General features: G+C 37.8%; 1 protein-coding gene across 1 annotated transcript in view; it reads right to left on the minus strand.

Annotated features, from left to right (window-relative positions):
* Positions 1–17,256: 17,256 nt before the first annotated feature.
* LOC119783684 (collagen alpha-1(XI) chain-like) overlaps positions 17,257–24,692 on the minus strand; it is a 74,029-nt gene continuing 66,593 nt past the window's right edge. The window contains exons 56-66 of the mRNA XM_038285313.1: positions 24,563–24,616; positions 23,697–23,750; positions 23,504–23,611; positions 22,370–22,423; positions 22,232–22,267; positions 22,075–22,128; positions 21,610–21,928; positions 21,405–21,517; positions 21,251–21,319; positions 17,797–18,030; positions 17,257–17,723 (exon numbers count right to left, since the gene is read on the minus strand). Of these exons, the coding sequence (XP_038141241.1) occupies positions 17,577–17,723; positions 17,797–18,030; positions 21,251–21,319; positions 21,405–21,517; positions 21,610–21,928; positions 22,075–22,128; positions 22,232–22,267; positions 22,370–22,423; positions 23,504–23,611; positions 23,697–23,750; positions 24,563–24,616 (1,242 nt within the window). The 3' untranslated portion in view covers positions 17,257–17,576. The remainder of the gene's footprint in view (positions 17,724–17,796; positions 18,031–21,250; positions 21,320–21,404; positions 21,518–21,609; positions 21,929–22,074; positions 22,129–22,231; positions 22,268–22,369; positions 22,424–23,503; positions 23,612–23,696; positions 23,751–24,562; positions 24,617–24,692) is intronic.

Below are 24,692 nucleotides of genomic sequence, written 5' to 3' on the forward strand. Positions count from 1 at the left end.
ACTCTCTGCTTCCCTCTCTCCATCTCACTCTGGTCACACCCCTCTATCCTTTACACAGACTCCCTCTGGTTCTCTTAACTTGTTCATCTCAACTGCAAAATTATCTTTATTTAAAAATATGATGCACAAAAGAATCTCACTGGACGCCTTAAATAGATAAATAGCTCTCATCCATATAGCACTTTCTTTTTCTACCATTTCAATATTCTTTGTATGGGTAATTTGTATGTCTTTATGACTTCTTTGAACTGATATATTGATTTCTCATCCAGATGCAGTTTTTAATACGTTATCTTTTCCTTTTTGCTGATAGTTCTTGTTTTTCTTCTTATTCTGTATGAATCCACAGTGTTCTGGATTGACTTGTCTCTTGTCTGAGTATTTGATGGTTTTAGCAGAGCTTCACAAGCTGATCCAATCCTGCCACCATGTGGTCATTTTGGTATACAAATGTGTGAAACACTGTGGCTCTCCAGAGCTTCCATAGACAACAAAATTGTTCTTTGTAGCAATAATATTAATAACAATACTATGCACCAAATACTAACAATAATAACTTTTTATAAGGACTGGTTTTAATCTGAAACTTCTAAATTAAGAGTGATTTATGTTTCATTAAGTCAGATTACCTCATGATATATTACCAACTGGAATTTCTGAAATCTTTTTTTTTCTGTGTGTGTATTCTATATTTAAAGTAGACAAACCTTATTCAAATAAAGTGCTTGACTTCCGGAGTCTCACTTAAATGTACACTCTTACTCAAAATATTGTTTTTTCACATTATTACGTTATGTTTTAGGTAACACCACTCTTTTAACTTTTTTTCTGAGTAGAAAACTTTTTTTTAAACAAAACATTTTTTTTTTTGTTAGGATAAAATTCTCTCTTACAAAGTGAATGTGCTTAGGGAAAAAGAAGATAAGAGGAAAACATAAAATAACATCTTGAAAAAATAAAGAAAACATCATCATCTTAAATATCTTCTGTATCAGGGACGAACTGCTAGTAGGGCAGTAGTGTCTGCTACCCGGCCCTCAGGACCCACTGACTGGCATGTTTTAAGTATTCCCCTGCCTCCACACACCTGACTTTAATGGGTAATTAGCAGGTCCCTGGCTGCTGAGAATGGAATGAAATTATTTGATGCAGGGTTATCAGACGCATACAGTTAATGAATAGATGGTGACTTAATTTGATGCAGGCATAGACCAGCCATAGTATTAGGTGTGAAGCAGATCTTTGATCAGTGTTTTCAAACCTGACTATAGATACTATGTACATTTTAACCAGCTTATGATTGCAACTAAATAACCTGCTCTAGGTTACTATATATGCCCATGGCCATTTTTTCCCTTTCCACATTTTAACTAACCCACTGTAGGTACTTTATCATGGCTTTGTTCTCTTCAGCAGAAACAAGATTGCCATGTCTTGCCATCTCACTTAATACCCTGCAAGATTCACCACAATTATAAATGTATTGCGACTCAACAAATGCCTAGAATCAACATCTATATTTTGCAAGCAACTCTTTTTAGAAGCAACCCTGTCATCAAGAGGTGGATAGACTAAACGTGTTGCCAAGACTGCTTAGGTGGTCAGAACACCTTTAGAATCTGGGGTCAGTGATTCTTGTTGCTCAGTTTCTACATTTTAGGGAATTTATTTCTTGCATAGAAAGAGCCAAAAAAGTTTATGCTAAAATTGCTTGAGCTCTTAAAGCACTGTGACATGCAGGACCTGCTAAACTGTTTATACTGGGAGGACTTGCTCACAACCCAGTGGACAGAAAAATTACCAACAGGGGTCTCAGGAACAGAGGGAAAAGGTGAGCGTGTAGATGAAAAGAAGCAAGTAAACTTAATGAGCAGGATGGCAGAGATGCTAAAAAATAAAAAAGAAGAAAGACCGATAAACTTGAATAAAGCCAAAAAGACATAAAACAACCTCAAATTAAAAATATAGAGATCTTATTTTTTTAAAAGCAAGGTAAAAAGTCAGATTATATATCTTTTTGTCTGTCATTCCAATATTTTTAAGATAAACTTTGGGTTCTCAAACATAAAATCCATGTCATTTTATTGATTATTATTTTCTTTTTGTTCATAGTAGCTTAGTTTACTTGAGTTTCACTTGGTTAGTTAAGAGTTTCTCTCCAAAATGTTTGATTTGAAGCTGAAATATTCTGGTAAAGAATGCTTTTATTTTGAATGGATTTTGTATTCCCCGATTAAGGCAAGACAAGTTTATTGATATAGCACATTGCAGCAGCTCAACAATTTCAAGTCCTGTATATAAAAAAAAAAAAACGGAACATTAAAAGAAACAGAAATGAACATTGCTGTGGAATAGAGGTAATTTAATAATTGATCAATATTAATAATTCAAGAGAATAAAAATGTATAAATAAAATTATGAGATAAGTATAAAAATGAGAAATTCAAATCATTGATAGTAAAATTAAAGATAATTGGACTACAAACCTAAACTATTAATGTAGTTCTTAATTTTGAATTAAAGCAGGTTTGCAGGGCTCGGAAAAGAGGACCCAGTATTTAAGGCAATACAGGCAGTGGGATTGTTCAGAAAGTGTTTATTATCAAAACAGATCTGCGGCAGCAGCAGCTAGAGTTTATAAGGCAGGAGCGCCTGCAGGAGAAAAACACAGGGTAGTGACCAAAATAAACTGATGGACGATGATTATACACATGAATCACAAACCTGGTTTAACAGTAGTGTTGCACCGATACCAGTATCGGATGGGGCCCCGATACTGCCCTAAAATGGTGGTATCGGTATCGGCGAGTACCAACTAATAGGGCACCGATATCATTTTGAGAGCCATAAGTTTATTCAACTATTGTCACCCATTTCTGGTAGGCAATAAAAAGTTCAACTGGATTCACTTTGTATTAGATTTTTTCCTGCTTCACAAAGGTAGGCAGCAGCTTGACAAAGCCATGATGGCAATTATTTTACATTATTATGGTATCGGTATCGGCCGATACTGCACAGCCAGTTATCGGGTATCGGTGTCGGGGCCAAAAAATGGCATCGGCGCAACACTATTTAACAGTTCAATCCATGCCCAGGGAATGAGGTAGGATCCAGTCAGTGCGATGCAAACAAGGTGCGGCGGGCGCCGCCCAGAGTGTCTCAGACATTGCAGCCTCGGAGAATGGAAAACAAGGAGGAGACTAGATCTGAGCCGATGAAGGGGGGCAGGAAAATCCAGAGGGCGAAGCCAAAGCCGGGGTCGAGGACATGCTCAGGATTCAGAACCAGGAGATCAGAAGTCACAAGAGGTTCCAAGGGAAATCCAAGTCAGTGACAGGAAACAGCTCCAAGCTCAGCAACAGAGAGAATCCCACAGGAGTCCAAAGACAGGTCAGGTAAACAGATCAGACTGGAACTGGCAGGCTCAGTGGTTGAGAGGCAGAACAGGATCAGGTAATCAGAAACTCTAAGTTAAGGCTGAAACGCTCTCACCAATGACTCGAGAATAATCTCGCCTGACAACTGGAAGCAGGCAGGTAAAAACGGATCCGATGGGAACAGGAGGGCTCAGTGGATAGGCAGAACAGGAAATCAAACACAAAACACTTAAGTAACGCTAGACGCTCTGAACGCTCTCCCCACAGGCTCAACCAGAATAATCTTACACTGATGACTGGTAGCAGCTAGCTTAGATAAAAGCAGGAGCAGTTGAGCAGTAATGAGAATGAGAAAATGGGCAGAGGTACACAGGTGAGTGTAATCAGTAATTAATCCAGTCAACAGCACCAAGGTGATGACAAAGTTAGGGTTTCAGGTCTTTTACACCTTTCTAAAAGTTTGTTCTATATCAATATTAATTGATGATATAAAAATATATGGCAGGTGACTAAAGGATTCATACCAACCTAAATACTTTCTGAACAATTGATCAAAATTTAAGTCAGGAATAGTTTCATGGGTCAGCTAAAAAATGTAGATAGATAAATACCTATTTGACCAAAAAGAAAAATCAGGAACCATTTCTTTTCCAACTGTTGCTTCATAATATATTAGTTGTGGTTCTGAGTACAGGTGTAAATTACATATAAAATAAAATCTGAAAACTTCTAAAGGAAGGTGAATTCTTACAGCTGTACTTAATCTTAAAAGAAAGAATTTAATTTCTTTAGCAAAAAATCCATAAAATGAAGGTTTTAATCTTCTAGTAGTACAATGTTGATTTTAGCTGTATTTATTACTACAAAATATATATGAATACAAAAAGTAACCTTATAGATAATCATTTTGGCAACACGGGAATTTTATATTTCACATAAGTAAGAGAGCTTTACTGTGAGACGGTTGCAACACAAGTCTTGTGTATTAGCATGAACGGCTTCCTCTTCTTTACAGGAAAACCAAATTGAAAAATAGTGTTTTCCTATTTTTTTTCATCTTTTATGTTATTGTTGTTCTCCCTAATGCTGATATTTTCCTGTGTTGATAAATGTATGAATAAAAAAATAGTCTTGGTTTATTTTAGCTGAAGCTCGCCAGTGATCAGCAGATGAACGACCCACACGGTGTCATATGGACACGTCACTGTAAATTTTCTGTTCTTGTTTTCAGACTGCACTTTTTTCCTTTTTCTTAGCTCTGGGGTTTTAGTCTAACTGTGTTTTGCCTGAGGCTGAGTCCTGGACTTGGAAGTCACTCAAGCATTGACTGGAGACAGATGGCGACTCAAAGAATGTACAGAGAGTTACTGAGAGGAGGGATTTTGCTATTTGTTTTTGCAACATGGTCAGATCAGGTTTAGATACAATAATTGTGACAGGGTGCTTTTTTTGGTCTCAAACCACTTGTATATGCTGTTCAAAATTCACTACAGAATGAAATCTTTTATGCTAAAATGACATATATTCCAGTGCCGCAGAATCTTCAAACAATTCCATTTCTATCATAAATATAAGGTTACAAGCCCTCAAGATTATTTAGCATTAATTCAGTAATTAATATTTTCCTGACTCAATATTTTTCTATTGCAAATTGTTAGAATGTGTCAGCCAGTTAGGTAATGCAATTATCCATCAGTTTTTTGTGTCACGGATTCCAAATTTAAAAACTTTAAAAGGGCCTTTCTAACACTTGAAGGTGCTGTGATCCAAACCCTTCCAGTGAAAGATTTGTTGCGTGTTATTGATTGTTGTGCTGTTGGGAGATGAACCTCCACCCCTGTCTCTGACAGGTTACACTGCATATACCTCCCTCCACCTTCTCACATCATCTGGTCAACTTCCTTGTGCCCACTGAAGAAAAGCTTCTCAATGCATGATGATCCCACCACCATGTTACACAATAAGTATAGCTTACATGAGGTGATCCAAATCAGGTTTTCTTGCCATTCTGCATTTTGCATATGACCAGATATTTCTAATTTGGTTTCCTCTTCATAAAGCAGTTGGCTTTTTGCAGAACTCTTCCACTTCCTTAACTTCAACCACCTCCTTTATTCCCTGTTCTCCATTACAAGACACTAGACTAGACTGATGTACTTTCAAAAAAATACTTCCACCACTCTGCTTAAAAGGCCATATTATTACTAGGGCGGGTGATGGGATGTTGAATGTCACACATCATGCAAGAGGAAGGGTTTGACTATAAAAACAGTCCAATGCAACAATCAAGGGCAACATAGAGAAAAAGAGAACAACCAACCAAGGGCACATTTGCTCATACCTAAGGATAATTAATGGTCAGCAAAGAACATAGGAATTAAGTTTTAATGACCATGGGGCAAAGTTTGGGTACCAAGAGAAAAGTAACTCATGCATGAGAAGAAAATCTGAATTAGGGGAATCCGTCTGGAAGGTAACCATGCTCTCAGCTTCTCCACAGTGCAGTCCTTGTAGAACCATGTGGCCACATAATGCAAAACATAAATCACAATGGATATGAATGGTCGCGTCTAATTTCCATCTCATACAAATATAACCAACATTGTATAATAATCCTATAACACTATTAAAGTTTTGCAGCTATCTTTCATTCTGAAGCTTAAAGATATATCTGGATTATTAGTAAAAATTTGTTTTCTGCAGACACTCAAACAACTCTCACTGTTTTTGGTTTTATGTTCCGTTGGTGTTTTGTGTGTTTAATTTAATGCTTTTGTGTCCTTAGCTTCTGATTTATTTTTTTGGTGTCATTTTGTTGAATTCTGCCCAGTTCCAACTAGCCTGCCCAGTCTGATCTCCCTCAGCCTGAGCTATCGGAGAATACAGTTAATCCCTTTTACCCATGTCTCCTTTGCTGAGTTGGAAAAAACACCATAACTCCTAATCCATCAATCACTATATACTGTAGAGCAGGGACTAATGTATATAGTAGACTTTATTTAACTCAGTTGACTGACCGTTCGGACAGATGATCACTACCTATCGCTCCCTGTTGGTGATGTGACTCCGCCTCCTTACACAGTTCTCTCTTGCAAAGCATTCTGGGATATATCTTCTAGTTAGTGACCATGGATGCACACTACTTTTCCTAGTGCATTGTGAGACATTCTGACACATATAAAATTGCATAGCTCCTATATAGTGCTCTACTGTATATTGGAGTTAGGGTGGATGTTCGGACGCAGCCCTTGCACGTGTTCTCAGCTATTTATACAGGTAAGCCTGCGGTTGCCTGTTTGTCATTGGGTCTTTGGCACCTTTCGTTACCTCAAATTGTAGTTCCTAGCTTCTTTCCCTTCATCTTTCACTATAGAGGTCCTAGCAGTGCATAGGAGTGTCAGGCGGTCCCTTGCTCAAAACTCTTATTTGCACATGATACTGTCATGATTGGTTACAGAGTAAACCCAATATGCAGAACACACACAGAGGCTGATGAAAAGTTTAACAAGGTTTATTGTTAACACAAGCACAAGAATATTGCACAGGAACTGGTTCGGGCCTGGGGGCAGGTTCACTGGAGTCTGCAGGGATGACAGTTCAGTTAGCACGTGGACTGATGAGTTATGAGTCTTAGAGTTTGCTGATGAATACCTTGAAGGAGTCCGGTTTTCTCTTTGAGAGAGGAAACTGTTGGGTCCAGAGACTGTTTGTTCAGCAGAGTCCAATAACTGCTTCAGCGTCTTACTTCTGACTTTGAGGGCAGACCTTGATTTGGTTTTCCAGCTCTTAGCCAAGAGCTGCAAAGGAATCCAGAGAAGAGTCTTCAGGTTTGGCTCAGGAGGGCAGGCTAGGCAGGTTAAGCTCATCCAGAGCTTCACGAAGAGACAGGATTCCTGTGAGGCAAAAAACAAGGAAGAGTTAGAATCTTATCTCAACTGGAGATAGCAAAGATTCTCAGGTTTACTAGGCTCAGGTGCTAACCAAACTAGATCAACACTGCGGCGTTGAGGCAAGGTCTGAAGGCAGGTTATATACAGGAGGATCCTCTGATGATGAGATGGGCCACAGGTGTGTAGGAGGCTCAGCTCAGGAGGACCCACGGCGCACTCTGCTGGAGGAAGGTGGTACAGCTCCAGATCCCAACAGATATCATGTACTGGTAGAGTGAAAACCCCCAGTCAGTAATGCATGCCTCAATTTTTTTTTCCTTTAAGACCCTTAGAAATTAGCTTTGACAAGTAATAAAAAATTAATTTATCCTATGATTATCACATTTGTGTAGTAAAATAATTCTCTACGTCTTCTGTGTGTAAAAAAATCATATACAGGTGCTGGTCATAAAATTAGAATATCATGAAAAAGTAGATTGATTTCAGTAATTCCATTTAAAAAGTGAAACTTGTATATTATATTCATACATTACATACAAACTCATATATTTCAGATGTTTATTTTGTTTAATTTTGATGATTACAAATGACAACAAATGAAAATCTCAAATTCATCATATCAGAAAATTAGAATATTACTGAAGACCAATAAAAACAAAGGATTTATAGAAATGTTGGCCAACTGAAAAGTATGAACATGAAAAGTATGAGCATGTACAGCACTCAGTATTTAGTTGGGCCTCCTTTGGCCTGTATTACTGCAGCAATGCGGCGTGGCATGGAGTCGATCAGTCTGTGGCACTGCTCAGGTGTTATGATAGCCCAGGTTGCTCTAATAGTGGCTTTTAGCTCTTCTGAATTGTTGGGTCTGGTGTATTGCATCTTCTTCTTCACAATACCCCATAGATTTTCTATGGGGTTAAGGTCAGGAGAGTTTGCTGGCCAATTAAGAACAGGGATACCATGGTCCTTCAACCAGGTACTGGTAGCTTTGGCACTGTGTGCAGGTGCCAAGTCCTGTTGGAAAATGAAATCTGCATCTCCAAAAAGTTGGTCAGCTGCAGGAAGCATGAAGTGCTCTAAAACTTCCTGGTATGTGGCTGCGTTGACCCTGGACCTCAGAAAACACAATGGACCAACACCAGCAGATGACATGGCACCCCAAACCATCACTGACTGTGGAAACTTTACACTGGACTTCAAGCAACGTGGATGAAGTGCCTCTCTTCTTTTCCTCCAGACTCTGGGACCTTGATTTCCAAAGGAAATGCAAAATTTACTTTCATCAGAGAACATGACTTTGGACCACTCACCAGCAGTCCAGTCCTGTTTCTCTTTAGCCCAGGCAAGACGCTTCTGACGCTGTCTGTGGTTCAAGAGTGGCTTGACACAAGGAATGCGACAGCAGAAACCCATGTCTTTCATACGTCTGTGTGTGGTGGTTCTTGAAGCACTCACTCCAGCTGCAGTCCACTCTTTGTGAATCTCCCCCACATTTTTGAATGGGTTTTGTTTCACAATCCTCTCCAGGGTGCGGTTATCTCTCTTGCTTGTACACTTTTTCGACCACATCTTTTCCTTCCCTTCGCCTCTCTATTAATGTGCTTGGACACTGAGCTCTGTGAACAGCCAGCCTCTTTAGCGATGACCTTTTGTGTCTTGCCCTCCTTGTGCAAGGTGTCGATGGTCGTCTTTTGGACAACTGTCAAGTCAGCAGTCTTCCCCATGATTGTGTAGCCTATAGAACTAGACTGAAAGACCATTTAAAGGCTTTTGCAGGTGGTTTGAGTTAATTAGCTGATTAGAGTGTGGCACCAGGGGCCATCAATTTTGAACCTTTTCACAATATTCTAATTTTCTGATATGATGAATTTGAGATTTTCATTTGTTGTCATTTGTAATCATCAAAATTAAACAAAATAAACATCTGAAATATATGAGTTTGTATGTAATGTATGAATATAATATACAAGTTTCACTTTTTAAATGGAATTACTGAAATCAATCTACTTTTTCATGATATTCTAATTTTATGACCAGCACCTGTATCGCTGGCTGGGATTTTCTCTCATTTTAGTGATATAGGTTGTGCTTAAAGCTAAACATACACTGTATGAGTTTTTGGCCTTTCCGGGCAAATTCTTCAGTCATGCATGAATGTTCTGGATCAGGCCAACTTTGAGTCTCATCGTGCGTCGTGCATCGTATAGTGTATTTGAGGTAACGAGGAATCTTCAGCCTCTCACGACCACCTCCCAATCAGGAATCGCAAGGTCGGGAGAAAATAAAATGTGTGAAATTCAGTTGGCCCTTGTATACGGTTCCAAGTCTTCTACTCTTCTCTTTTTCTTTTATCACAGCCTTCAGTTGTAAGACTCCTCTCGAAAGCAAAGAAAAAAACCCTATGCACTGATTACATCACTTCGGGCTCTACACATCTACATCTACAGCATGTATATGGCTTTTTCAGTAGCCATTTTAACTGCCCCCTCTATTTTCTGTAAATTATTAAATAAGCAATCATCCCAGATTAGATTCAGAGAGGAGATAAATCGCTTTTAATGCAAAGTAGCAGGACATCATCTAGGGGATTGAAGAAATTGCTGCGATCAGAGAAGGTCAGTGCTTTGTTTCATTTTGTGCAGTGAAAAAAAAATAAAAAATCACATCTGCAGTCTGACATATTTATAAATTCTTTGTTAATTTCTTACTAGGTGGTTTTCTCCCTCATACCTTCATTGAGTGTATTGGAGAAACATGTATCTGTGACATCATGAACCACAAACCACCAAAGAATTCATAAATAATTATAGTAGCCTTTGCGCTTGATTTCTCAGTTAAGGACTTAAACCCTGGAAAAAAACAAATACATTAAATACAGAATACTGAACCTTGCTTTTTCACAGTGGGAAGCAAACACTGGAAACTGAAAGGGCTTTCAACCAAATTATATAGGTTTTATTCATAGAACCAAGATGATATTTAAATAGACCAACAAAAAAAGATGAAAACTTTTACATATATTGTACAAGATATAAAAAGTTAATGGACACAAGATTAATTTGTGGAGTAAATAGAGCTGATGCTCTGCCAGTTAAGCATGCTGAGACTGACCCCCAATATAAAACAACAATATCTTACCTCTAGAAAATAGCCTATAAATTGTTCTGTTTCAATTAATTAAAATTTCACCACAGCTGTTTCTTAAGCAGATCTGGCAGAGAAAACAAGACCACGAAAAGATTAGGTTTGAATGATGTATGCTGAACTGGAGAAAACACAGAATCCATAACAAACCTTAGATCTGCATTGTCGCTGAAATAATCACCTAAAACCAAAAGATGCACGCAAGAAACTCAGAAACTTCTGTAGCATCTAAAACCTTACTTGGTATTGTTTAGTTGGACAGGAAATGGGATAGATTAACTTTTCTGCAGTGATTTCATTTCACTTTTAACTGGGTTCCTTTGTATGTTCCCTATCATGAATGCTGTTTGAAAATGGTCCAGTTCTTTTGTGTTTTCTCTTTAATCTTGTTTTTGTTTTGTTTTTTTTTGCCCTTAGAATTTTTTGTTATGTAATATCCAAGTTCTCTTTACTGCCTGCCTTTTCTTTTAGCCTGTTTTTTTGTCTTTACCTTAGGTAGATTCAGATTGGTGTTATCAGTGCAAAACGAACACATTTGGAGGCCTAAAAACTAAATGCATCTGGTCTTGCATCTCCTGCTAGATTGGCAACATGTTATTGTCCTAGCTTTATGCATTACTCATCACAAACATCTTATTCCTTGTTATGTACAATAGGGCTTTGCTGCCTTCAAGGACTGAAAGCCTTTTTTGCAAAGCAATCTTGGAAATCATTTACAAACAAACAAATATATGTTCATTTCTGCTCAGGATAACAGAGTTTAAAAGACAGAAAACTGCATCAGTTATTACTAAGAATGCATTTCCAACTAGCACTAAGCTGTTAAATTAAACTAGTCTGATCAGCTAGGAAACTATACATTTTTTGAGGAGATTCAGGTAGTTTAAGGAACTAACTATCCATTCATCCTCTGCCATTTATCCATCAGTCACAGGAGGCTGGTGCCTACAGTATATCTCCAGCAATCTCTCAGTGAAATACAGGGTACACCCTGGACAGGTCCTTAGTCCATATAATAATATCAACAATAGTTTCATGATTTTAGGAAATAAATGTTTTAAAGCACCGATTTATTGAATAGCTATTAATTTTTTTAAGTATTTACTCTACCCCCTACGTGGTAAAAGTTTCATATACTGTATCTAATAGCGCTTCTCGCATCTCACAGTTGATCTTATTTACTGAAATTAGTTTTCTTTTTTTATCTATACGAAAAGTTTAGATTTTCTAAATGTGTAGGCCATTCAAATCCTGAATGGTATATTATGTATTCTGAAACAATGTTTTAAAGGTGCAAAATTACAGCAATGTCTTAACACAGTAGCCAGGACTTTGAAGTTTGGGTAATGATGTATCTTGCAAAGAAATGATAAACAAAAGCATAAGGTAAAAGTAGATACAAAAGCAACAACATTTAAATTTATACTTGAACTTTCACATTCATTGAAGTACTTAGTGGAGAGGAGTTTAGAATGAATTAACATAAACATGTAATTCTCTGAAATGTAATGTCTGGCTGTCTTCAAGGAATCAAATCTTTGTTCTAACGTTGGTTATTTAGGGTTATTTGCATGAACTTTTTTCCCTTGATAGTAGCTCCATTTGGCCTGGCGTTCTGTTCAGCTGTGACTTGGTCTGAGGTGGGGTTACTACAAGAGATTTAATGCTCTCTCGCAACTGTATTGATGTTAACTGTATGTTAGGGGAGTGTTGACCTAGTAGTTAGGGCATAGAGCTTGCAATCCTGAGGATTTGAGTTCAAGCCCCAGGCCCACAGACTGCCACTCTGGGTCTCTGAGCAAGACCCTTAACCCCACACTGCTCTCCTGGCACTGCACAATAGCAGCCCACTGCGCCCCAAGGGAATGGGTTAAATGCAGGGGTAAATTTCTCCAATGTGAGATCAATAAAGTGACGTTATTATCATTAATATAATATATTTATTCGCTCTCTTTCGCTTTGAGGCTCAGAGTTCATCTGCTTAGTGTATTTCTCTCCCTGTTGAGGCCACTATAGTAGCTAATTGTGAAAGAGCTTTTGCTTTTTTCTCACAAAAAAAGTACTCCTACATACATCAGCGCTTCCATGTCTGTTTTCTGTGGATACTCTGTCTGCTCAACAGACCTGCCCCAGTGGGTCATAGCAGAAGGCAGTTTATACTAAGCCTAGTAGAGGTAAAGCCTCTGTCAAACCTTGACGATTTAGCCAGCGTATTCCAGACTTCTAAACCGCTGGCATACACTGAACCTTCTAAGTATTTTTTAAATTTTGGGCATATTTATAACGTATTCATAATGAGTCCAGAACTTATGTCCAACAATTGCCTAACTTATGCATAATGCATGGTAGCGTAATGCCCATTAAATGAGTGCATCATTTATGGGTATACAGTAAATGTTGCAGTGTTAAAGTAACACTTTGAGTATGATTTTGATCACAGTATTAATCTAGTTGCTGTTTCATATATATATATATATATCTGTCGAAGCAGATTCAGCGTCATGTCTGCTAGGAAGTTTGTTGATTGTGGCCATGAGTGTGAACGAAGGGAGGATCCATCACACTCACCCTATGATGGGGATCAAGTCTGGAGGAGTACGGCGGGTTTCCTCCTGTGAACCCCCTTTTATACCAAAACACTGTCAATACTCCATTATACAGTAGCTGTAAGTTAGAAACACGTTCTGTGGTCGTCTGGAACACGTCAAATACGTTAATATGCGTTGGAGATAAGTTACGGATAAGTTATTCACAAGTCACTTATAGGTTTTGGATAAGCTAGATGTAACCTATATTACTTATATGAATGTTAGCATGACTGAAGAAAAACAAATTACATCAAAAAGAATTCTTAAGTTCGACTGCTGGAGGAAGTGGTAACTTTGTATAAACACAGAGACAACAGAATGGTGCAAAATTAGGGATCTGTATTAATATTTACAATATTTACAGAAAAATCATACATGACAATTCATGAAGTCCAAGGTGTGTTCCTTTATCCAAGGAATCCAACCAGTCCTAGTTAGGATGGGTCTAGCTCGCCAGTCTGATCCAACAGACATTCAGAGTCCTGGAGACGGATTATGAAATGAGATCCTAGAACAGGATCCTGGAACAAAATTCTGAAATGGAAACCTGCCAGTCCCCACTTGTCAAACTTTGTGATCTGATGAAGGTTTTAATCCACAATGATGAATCTGTATCAGCGTCAGACACCGTCTCCTACCTGGGCTGCCACTCATCAGCCTTATAAGCTGCAGCTGTCAATTTAGGATGCTGACATGCAGCTGGTCATGTGACCATACAACCGTGTGAGAACAGAATTATCTCATACGGCTTTTTTTGTTGTGGTAAAGAAATTAAGGAGAAGAGGATTTTTTTTAAAGATACATTTTTCAATAAAAAATAAAACTGAAGTCAACAAAAATGGAAACAAATTGTCCTGGTTACATCGACGCCACGACTTATGAGTAACTTACACTTAACGTATGTCAACGATCAGATAACTTACCTGTAACTTATGGCCCACACATGAGCATATGCTGGAATACGTACTTGCTGTATGTCGACGTGAGCCAGCATGTGCCAGCGTGCTTCAGCGCTCTCATAATTTATACAAAACGTACCCATAACATATCCAACGTATGGCAGCTTTTTTCGTACGTCAGGCATACACTGGCTAATTCGTCAATGTGTGATGCGGGCTTAAGAGAGCACATACAGTGTTTTCAGTTAAAGCTGTGCAAATAGCTTGAACAAGTTCAGTATAGGCAACTGGACGGGAAGTTTCTTTGAAGACGGTTTGCCTCCCATCTAACAGGCTCTTCAGTTTTCACTAGAGGTGGGGAGCACTGAGATTAATATACTGTACGTATAACAAAGAATTGGGGGGGGGGGGTTTCTGATCCCTCCGCAGGTGGCCAAGGAGGTTACCCATGGGGTATTAATGGTCGTCAGGGGTTCTGATAGGTCGTTAACTCCCTCGTTAGAGTGGTTAACGAACTGAAGAAGCCTCTTGGATGAGAGGTGGAACGTCTTCTAGAAACTTCATGTCCAGTTGCCTAAACTGAACTTTTTCAAGTTTGACCATGACCAAGATGAATGAGGATCTTCACAGGTACCTTAGCCAATAGCTACGTATGTCTAGGAGAGACAAGTTAACCACTAAAAGACAGGACTTTACAACAGCAGCCAAGCTGATCAACCCATTAACAGGGCAGCATCACAGCTAAACCAAATGCCAGGTCAGATGTAGCTACTGTGAAGAGAGAGAAAAAACAGAGGTCACTCAGTTTAGGTAATGCGTTGTCACATCTACAGTTACTAAAGTAGACAGAGCCAAGTAATGTGATCATAATAATTTAAATGTACATTGTGTACTTTTATTAAAACACATGAATCACTTTCCCAAACAAGTATGATAATATCAACTTGGAGCAAATGATGTTACAACATAACAGCTTGTTGATTTATTGATAAAATATCAAACAATGTTTCACAATATATATATAGAAAAATCTATGCCCCAGATCCCTTTTACAAAAAAATCGTACTCCAGGAGGACTTACATAATAGCACCATGTATTACACTCAATTTCATGAATCAGCCACAACTTGAAAGCCACTTTTGTGAGAAATTTACGTTGTGCCTGACCTTGAGATGATAACAGCCCATCCTTCAGTTCTTGCAAGTAACAGGTGGCCCATGTGGAAAACCAGATGCCCTGTATTTTGATTTTGAATTAAATATGTACATTTTGGTTTCATTTTTTACATTTTGTTTATTAACTATAACACATAGATAAAGCTTCATGTGTAATGACCATTGCTCTCATTAGACAGAAATGACACCCCACAGAAACTGATGAAAACTAAAATAGAGATCCTGAGTACTGTGGTTCTGTTCAGGAGTGCGTTGTTTACAGTTTCAAAGTTAATCTGTCCAAAGTAGTTCAGTCAATGAGATTTTGCAATGTTCTATTTCCAATGGCAAGCCAGGAGTCTATGTGCAGCATTTTTAAAGCAAATAATAGGGGACATGTATGGTTTTGGCACAGGCCCTGCTATGTTGGCTTGTTAAGTTCAGAAAGAGGTTTCCCTGCAGTTCTTCCTTTCTCCAAGGAATTTCCTTAACCCTTTAACTGCACTGTCAACCTCCAACCTCCATTTGGTTGACCAGTTTGGGCTACCAGATTGAGAACATTCACCCCTGTAGATTAAATCCTAGCCTGCCCACTCAGACTACCAACACAGGGCATAAATCAGCTAATGCTCAATACTCTCTGATTTAAAACAAATAGGACCAATTTAGAAGGTGGGCCAACAATGCAAAAGCCCTTAACAGTCAAAATTTCAGCAGTGATGGATCAATTATTTATTGATGCTCTCTATTTTGCCCTGAAATAGTTGGTTACAGTATATCATTAAAAATTCAACAACTAGCTGCTGTAAGTGCTTTTCTTTAAAAAAAACCAAAACATTTTACATCATATCCGTAGTTATCTGATTGGTTCTTAACTGTTTCCACTGAGTCAATTAGTCCCACCTTAGATATTAGGCTCTATATCCTAATCTCCAAACTAATACCCTATGTACCTATGTACATGGGATAAATTAGTCCGGCTGGCCAGGCTAATTCAATCATAAATCAGAGAACCAAAAATGTGTCTGTTTATATACGTCTCATATCGGTTTTGTTGGCTAACAACTTTAAGCATACAGTAGCTAGTTATCGTGCTCAACCTGCCATAAGGTTGCGCTCTGGAGCACATGACTCATTCAGTGATGGGTGGGGCAGTCTACAACTTAAAGAATACTTGATATATCTCAAATTAAGCTATATGATGTTTGAAATGTACAGTGTAGCTTTAAAAGCTATGGATGGGGTTGGCCTAAAATCACAGTCTGGTGATGAATCTAAGTCTGCTGACTTATAGATGAGTTTAGTCTAGACTGATTAGTTAATAATGCCTTGATTAGGACATACCAGATACAAAGTTGCTATGACATCAAAGAGGATTATTGCAAAAAGAGGGCAAAATGTTTCTATAATTCCAAGGAAAGTGATTTAAATGTTGTGGCTTATCCATGCAATGAATTTAACTAATAATAATATTAATAACAGCATAATTACAAAAAACAAAACAACAAATTGAGGTTTGATGAGAACAATAAAATATCTGAAACTGTCAACAGGAACAAATCTGTTTTGAAAATTAATTAAATAAAGTTCATGAAAGCTATAAATGTAAACCTTTTCTGCTGTATTTGTACTTTCAGGCCCAGGTTGTAAGAACAAAATGATAAAATGGAGGTTTGCTGTAAAATGTTAACCTCTTTACTTATCGACTGAAAGTCTATCACTCTTTCGCTCTAATGAAATAGACTAAATCAACAGCAGATACGCTAGTTTATTTCTAAATAGCTCCTAAAATTTCTGTTCTTCCTTTGGCTTAAATCTAAACATCTCATTCAAAGGTAAAGTAGCCAACAATGGCCCTTTTTCTCTTGGTATCAGTGTCCACACAGAAAAGTGTTATTATTTCTTCTTTCTGGTACAGTGCATTAAGTGGTAAGATAAAAGAACAATATTTTGTTTCCAACTGGCTGATCACCATTTAAGCTGGAATTGCTCAATTTTAGTAACCAGACAATTTCTCATGTCCTGAGTAATTGTATACAAGAAATAACTCAAAACTGATTTGTAAAAGCTGACAGTTTCAGTTTTCTTTAGTGGATTAAACATCACCATTAGCACCTGTCTTTTTAGTCTTGCACCTTTATTCTCTTACAAATAATAGGAGATAGATTGGTGCTGCAAAAATATTTTTTCTTTTAAAAAGTCCTTATCAAAACGGAGCCAGAGAAGACAGAGCAGAACACGCTCCTTCAAAAACAAAAGAAAATTGAGAGTAAGGATGTTAAAAAAGGTGTGTCCTTCTATTTATAACAATGAGTGCGAGTCCAGAGTTGGCTGAATCACTGCAGCATCCTTTAACGGCAGCTGTGTAAAGCACAGACGAAGTGAATGCATGAATGCACCAGAAAACACTCTTTATTGTACTGATTTAATGGCCTTTAAAGTTGTGTTCTCCCTGCATGTAAAAAATGTCAATGGCTCTTTTTTAAATAATTAATCCTGTTCTTGGCATTTCCACAATCATTAACCATTGAAGCAAACTGGGCCAACTTGGAAACCAAATTTCTGGTTCCCCTTTCCAAAATCAGACACGGCTACGTCGATAATGGGGAGAGTTTGAGACATCGGAGAATCAAATTCCAAAACGGTCCTCTCCTGTCCCGAGCGTGTCTGCAGAATAGTTGACAATTAAAATCCAAACACCTTTATGCATATTTGCTTTCTATATCACAACATTACTTACCTGGCAGCCATCATACACTGCACTGATGTAATGTGTATTTTCATGAGTCAGCTCTTCACCGTTGCTGCCTCTGAAGCGCAGTGCATGTTCGTAGCTGTAGGTGTTGGTGTGAAGCCAGGCAGCAGAGTTCAGGCAGTGGTAGGTGAACGTCTGCCTGGCTGTTGCACTGAGAAGCTTCAGGAAGGTCAACTGAACAATGTGGATCGAGACGCCATCTGATCCAGAGTATGAAAACTGGGAGAGAGAAAGAAAATGAAGAATTTATCATTCTCAAAGACAATAGAGAAACAATGAAAACAGAAATTATTTCTGAACATATTAATGTTTGATCACAATACTATCAGCATTGTTCATATTTCTTAAACGTTGACCAAGGTTTTTACGCTATGACCACAAATTTCTATGAGTTTTGTCACATGATTCGCAAACAAAATGTGGAGCATAGTTCTGAAGTAGAAGTAACATTATTCATCATTTTTAAAATGTTTTACAAATAAAACCAGGAAATGTGCAACCTACTGATGTACTCTGGCCCCTGGGTCTATACTTTGTAGAAACATCTTTCACAGTATGACTTTCCATATCTGGTAGCCACATTTAACATTAACCCTGCCACAGCTAGACTTTGAATTTCAGGGTGAACACTGGCCCAAGGCTTGGGTCTTTAGCAGCCTCCATCAATCTTCTAAGAAGATTTTTGCAAATTTCTGAAAAGACCTACCCTTTCCACTTTAAAAAGAAATGCACATGTACAACCCTGTACCCGTGCCGGAGAGGGAACCCCTATTAACCACGTGTTAGAGCATGCACAAGTCCATTTCTCCTTATGCACACTCTGCTTAAAAAGTGGCTGTTTGCATCACTCATAAAAACTTACTTTCCTGAAGAAGATTTGCAATTTTTCCACAATGTCAGACTAACCACCGGTAAGTGAAAATGGGGTCGCACGTAGGACAGCCTTACGTTAACATATCACCAGAATGATTGACAATTAGGAGGACCACTAATTTTGATGATCCAACCAGGAAAAAGAACATCCTCCATTTTACCTTTTGAAGTCGTAGGGAAACGGCTGTTCCAACCGTTGCGTTCCCGAATTCTCCCGAGTGGCGCCCGACTTTACACGAGTCAATAAAGTGAATGTGATTGGTCGTTTAACAAAGGGGTAGGATTGTTGTGGCAGAAGGTTCGCAAGCAAGTTTGGTTGTGGCCTGTTTGTCGGAAGCATCTTGCTAACCAGTTAACAACTTAGTGCTAGTAGGTTCCCAATGGGAAAGTACATTGGGACCAAGTAGCACTTAGAAACAACACTGTGAAGGAACGCTATGGACAGTGGAAACATGCAAAAGGAGGAGATTTTTGTTTCAGAGGTCATGGATGAGACTCCTCCGTCATACGTTTTTCATTTAGAAGGGGGGAAAGCGGGGACAAAGATGTTTTGGAAAAGGACGCCAGGGCGGCAGAAGCTTCATTTGGTGTAGAAGGCTTACAGCCGTACATGTTTGAGACCTTGCCTCGCAACGCTGCCAGTTCTGTTAGCTCTACGCCTGCCAAAGACGTCCATCCCCATGAAAACTGGGACGTAACTCAATGGGAAAGTAAATGATTCTTATTTCTTATTTCAACTGTTGCGTATATTAGCTGCGACATATGAATCAAGATGCTATGACTGAAAATATTTGACTGACAGATGACCACTGATATATGGTTGGCCAAATTTAGGTGTCCAAGGTGACGTATAACTAACTGGCCTGCATAAGATAACGAAAACAAAAACACTGATTTTAAGACAGGATTTTTTAAAAATAGAAATGTTCCAACTTTTGGGACAATATAGTCTGATAAACATTTATATACATGTTTAGGCCAGAATGATTTGACATTTAAATATGACTTCCCTAAGACTTAAACAGCTTCCCTGTTTTCATCTTCCTTGTCATAACATACCACATCATTATGCAGCTGTTGGTTGACATAAAAATGTAAAAATTGTTTGCATTTTTTATACTGTGCAGCTTTTCTCCCCATACCTGGATGATTCAGGGCACAGATTATGTTCTGTCAGTTATGTATACGTCGTCAGAGTGGCCTACATATAGTTAATACGTAAGGAGCTGTCAGTTCACCATACACAACAAAAAGTAAGTAATTAAGGTTAACTGCTACATCAGGGTGTCATACAGCCATAAATAAGTGTATGACAATCTAACTGGTTAGCTGCTATGTCAGGGTGTACCTCCGACTACAACTCTTTGTTTATTAAATCACACATAAATAAACAACCCTCGTTGACTTTTGGTGTTCTATTCTGGTAAGTATATGTGTTTATCTTCAACTACTACTTTTGTTAATTATATCACACATAAATAAAGTAGCCTAGAAGACTTGCTGTATGTTATTCTCTTAAATTTGTGCTACGCGTATGCTGAAGTGACAGAACAACGGCAAGCTTGCAACACTACACATAGAAAACACATTTGTTTCCAACATTTACCAAGCTTTTTCCTCCCAGCCAAGAGTGACAGTCATTTATTTCCAATTTTTAACAGTCTGTAGCATGTAGTGATATCATGGGCCAAATTATGTCTTTAGATGTTTATATTTGCCAACCCTGACCAATTGGAACTGTTGCTCCACCCCTGTTTTTTTTGAGAATTCCAAGAGGTACGAATGGCTTAAGAAAGGTACTATTCCGGGTCACACAAGTCCAATATTTGAATTTTGGTCGCAAAGAATGAAAAAATTGGAACAATTGTCTATTAGGAATTCTGCAAGCATAAAAGCATGTTTAAATACCCAGTCCTGATGCAGAGAGAGCATAGAATGTAAACCGTGATTGGAGGGCTGCAATACAAATGATGAGGACAGTCCAGTAGTACAAAGCTTTCATGTGGGATTTTATTTGTTTAGTGGAGGATATATCCATCAGAGCGCATGTTTCTCTCCTCAAACTTCAAATACTCAAACTTTCAAAATAATCCATTGCCTCTAATTATGTAAACTGGCATCCTGTGTTTGTTTTCCTAACTAAAATGCTAAAATAGGGCTGCAACGAGCATATCAATCAGTCCTGACTTCCTACTTATTTACTTACCAATATTCTCCAACAACCAATCTAAGCAGACAATTTCCATTTCCTCCCTGCTGTAATGGAAAATAGCACCATTACATGCACCATATGATGCATTTGGTAAAAGAACTTGTACAAAAGCTTGGAATTAATACTAGAAAAAGGGTCAAGCTTTTCAGGGAATCATGACTGCTAAAAAACTGGACTGACTTTTCTTTGTCAGGGAAAGTACAGATGTTTAGATTATTTTCTTATCCTCATAAACTCTCTAGTACAAAAATCATAAAAATTACAAAGAAATGAAATATTCTCTTTAAATTAACAAGAAACGAAACAAAAAAATAAGAAAAATGCATTGATTTATAATTATGTATCATGTTTTACCTGTTTTCCTTTCCTGAATTTACTGTACCAGGTTCCGGGTTTTTCCCCTTTCCAGCCTGCTAGTTTCACCTGTTGGGAAAAAGACATTATTAGCTTGTAATGCTATAAAACGGGATGATTTCATTGACTCTAACAAAAAGGTGTAAAAACTAACCGACTGAAACTTTTTGTCAGGATACAAACAGGTTTCACCCTGAGCAGTAAAGTTACAGAAAGCTTTGAAAGCGTCTCTGTGGCAGCCCTGGTTGGGGTCTATCCAGTACTCCCCTGCAGAGCCATAGTTCATAACAAAGACTTAAAGGTTATTGATATTTAAACAGAAAAGGTCAAAGAGTAAAGACCTTGTAATAATAATGTACCACTGGGGAGCTCTGGATGGAGGAGCCAGAGCTCTTTGCAGGTACGAGCAGGGCTGTGGAATGTCCCCTGTGGGTTACGCAGTCCTTCAACCTCAACTTTCATGGAGGAAAGCGAAGCAAACACTTCTTCCATGCCTTGACCTTCTTTATTCTTCTCCAACCCATCCTGCACGGCTTGGTCACCCTGCACCCAGCCTTCCTCCTCTTCTCCATCTATGGTGTCCTCCTCTTCCTCAAGCGTGGCTCCATCTACCACAGTCTGAGTTCTTCTTCTTCGTCCTCTCTCTGGTTGAGGTGAAAAACCGACAGCAGCTCGTCCCTAATGAGAGGAAAAACAGAAGAGGTTTAGTCAGAGCCTTAATGAATACAAACAGAAAATGAATAGAGGTAATGGTATACATATATTTGTGTAAGTTAAAATAAACCTAGGCGAGGTGATTTATTTATTTTTTTAGCAGAACTCACCGGTGGTCCTGGAGGCCCTGCAGGGCCGGTATCTCCTCTAGGACCAATCGGACCCTAAATGATAAACAACATAACACATAACATAGGGTAGCTAAGACTGTTGACAATAAATAAGAAGTGTTGAATCATAAAAAAAAACAATGAACATCAACTGTACCAGGTTTCCTTTAGAGCCCTTCTGACCAATAGCACCCTATTAGACAAAATCAGGGGGTTTAAAGACATGCAAAAAACAGAATGAGAATCTGAAAATCTGAAAATGTTTACAAGCTTTGTAATTGTCTAGTTTACTCACAGATAACCCTGTGGGGCCAGGAGGTCCAGGCGGGCCTGGAGGGCCAACTGGACCCTGTTTTTATACACAAAAACAATAAATACAGATCAGAGAAGCTTTAATAAAAGCTTCTTTAATAAAAGCTTCTAAAGCTTAAAAAAAAAAAAAAACATAAAAATAGAATTGCTGTCACAAATCTGTAAGATTCTTGATTTACCATTGAGAAGCTCAGGAAAATCATTATATATGGACTTATTTATACAGCCAAGAAAAACTTCAACATGAGGTGCAGCATGAGCAGCTTATACAGAAAGTGACTACAATCTAAATACGTACTTTTTAATTAATTGGAATACATGTAAATGTATTCCATTTAATTAAAACAATGGATTAAAATGTAATATTGTAACTAAAATGTAACAAAGATTGCTTCGCTTACACAATTCAAAAGCGTAGGAAAATATTTTTTGTGTGTCTAGTTTTTGGATTTTACATTTAATCAAACACTTTTTTAATTTAACTGAGGAGAACATTTAATAGGTAATAAGGACATGTCAATGATACATGTTAATCATTGTTTCAGTTCATTAAATTCATTGTTGTCTATTTTGGATAATCAGAACAATCTGAACTAACCCACTTTGGTGATTTATTTGGTCTTTCCACATGGACAATACTGTTTTTATGTGGTTGATTTAGTAAAATATGACAACTCTGGTCATGTCAGAGCTTTATTAACCAGAACAAAGTCTGGTGCAAGTAAACACATGTCAGGATCAGATTATTTATTCTTCAGGTATTATTATTATTTTTTAAATCCAAAAACATGTCAATCTATTTAGGAAAATTTGAGCATGGAAACATAGCTAGTGAGGAAAGTAGTGTTTGATTATGCAGCTATAAGCCATCGAGTTTTTACCTGGACTAGGACTCGAGTATCAAGTGACTTATCTCTAAAGACATGACTCTATATCAGTTAGAAAGCCAGACTTGGGATTTCTATCCCTTATATTTGTCAGTACAGTATGTTATTGTATTGTGTTTCTACAATTCTGGCTGTTTTTTTGAAAGTTCAGTAAAACATAAATCATTTTTCTGATTTAGATTCCATTTTGAGACTCTAAGTTTGTGTGCAAGTGAGAGTATTGTCTGCACCTCATCTCCTTTTGGACCTTGAAGGCCTTGGTTTCCTGGTAATCCTCTGTCACCCTTCTCTCCAATGTCTCCTGGAGGTCCTATCAGTCCAATAAGTCCACCATGTCCCTTTGTTGAAATCATGAATTAGGTTTTAATACAACAAAAATGAAAAGCTCACATTGAAAGAATGTATGCATGGTGATAAATTTACCTTTTCTCCTTTCCTGCCGGGGTCTCCCTTCAGTCCCGGTAGACCTGGTGGACCCTAAAGAGTTAAAGGTTTAGGAGTCAAAAACATAGATAAAACTGATTAAATGTGTTGTTTAATTAACCTGAGCAGAAAGGTGGGAGAATGTTCATATTTATGTCATTTTGTGGATAAATGTAAATATTCCCTTTAAAAATAGATCCAAATACTGTCAAAAGTTATTTAAATGTATTTTAAATGTTATAACTTATTATTATTAATGTATTTTATTTTAAACTAAGTTGATAAACAATCTTTTGCATAAGTCTTAAAAATATAGGTCTTAACCCCAAGTCCAATGGGACTGATGTCCTTCAGCCATTAAATGTGTTTCTGATCCAACATAAAAGGCTAAATTACTACATTAGCATTCAGTAAAACTTGCTAGATTCTACCCAACAACCTAATTATTTGATATAGGTTTAAATAAAAACAACTTAAGTTACAGGAAATTGGCCTTCAAAGGCTGGAGTTAGAGAACTCTGCTTTAAATGATCCCAAACACTTTATCTCGTTTTACACTACAGGAACTTCTATGCAGTTCTGTGACTTTTGACTGGTGCACCCTGTCTCGCAGTGTTCTGATTTCAAAGTGTGATGCAACCTTTTGAAACACTTTTATTACAAGCTTGCCTGATTTCCAAATACGCAGATAATTTACTCTGAGACAATTAACTAAAAACCCTCATTTGTTTTCAAATTACAATAGAAATAATACAAATTTTGGTCACAACTGTTGTCTTCTGTCCAAAGGAAAGTATTTTGTCAAGGTGCATATTATCATTAAGCTTTTTAATATTGATCTAAATCCCATAATTAATTGATCTTACCATGGGACCAGGTGGTCCTGCTTGACCCGGTGGCCCATTTAAGCCCTGTTCACCCTGAAATACGCGAAACAAAAAAAAAATTATAATAAACAGTCCTTTTTTCCTTTCTTCCTTCCTTTCCAAAACAGAA

The sequence above is a fragment of the Cyprinodon tularosa genome, unplaced genomic scaffold, assembly GCF_016077235.1.
Source record: "Cyprinodon tularosa strain WSP-4 unplaced genomic scaffold, ASM1607723v1 ctg21, whole genome shotgun sequence".
Classification (NCBI taxonomy): domain Eukaryota; kingdom Metazoa; phylum Chordata; class Actinopteri; order Cyprinodontiformes; family Cyprinodontidae; genus Cyprinodon; species Cyprinodon tularosa.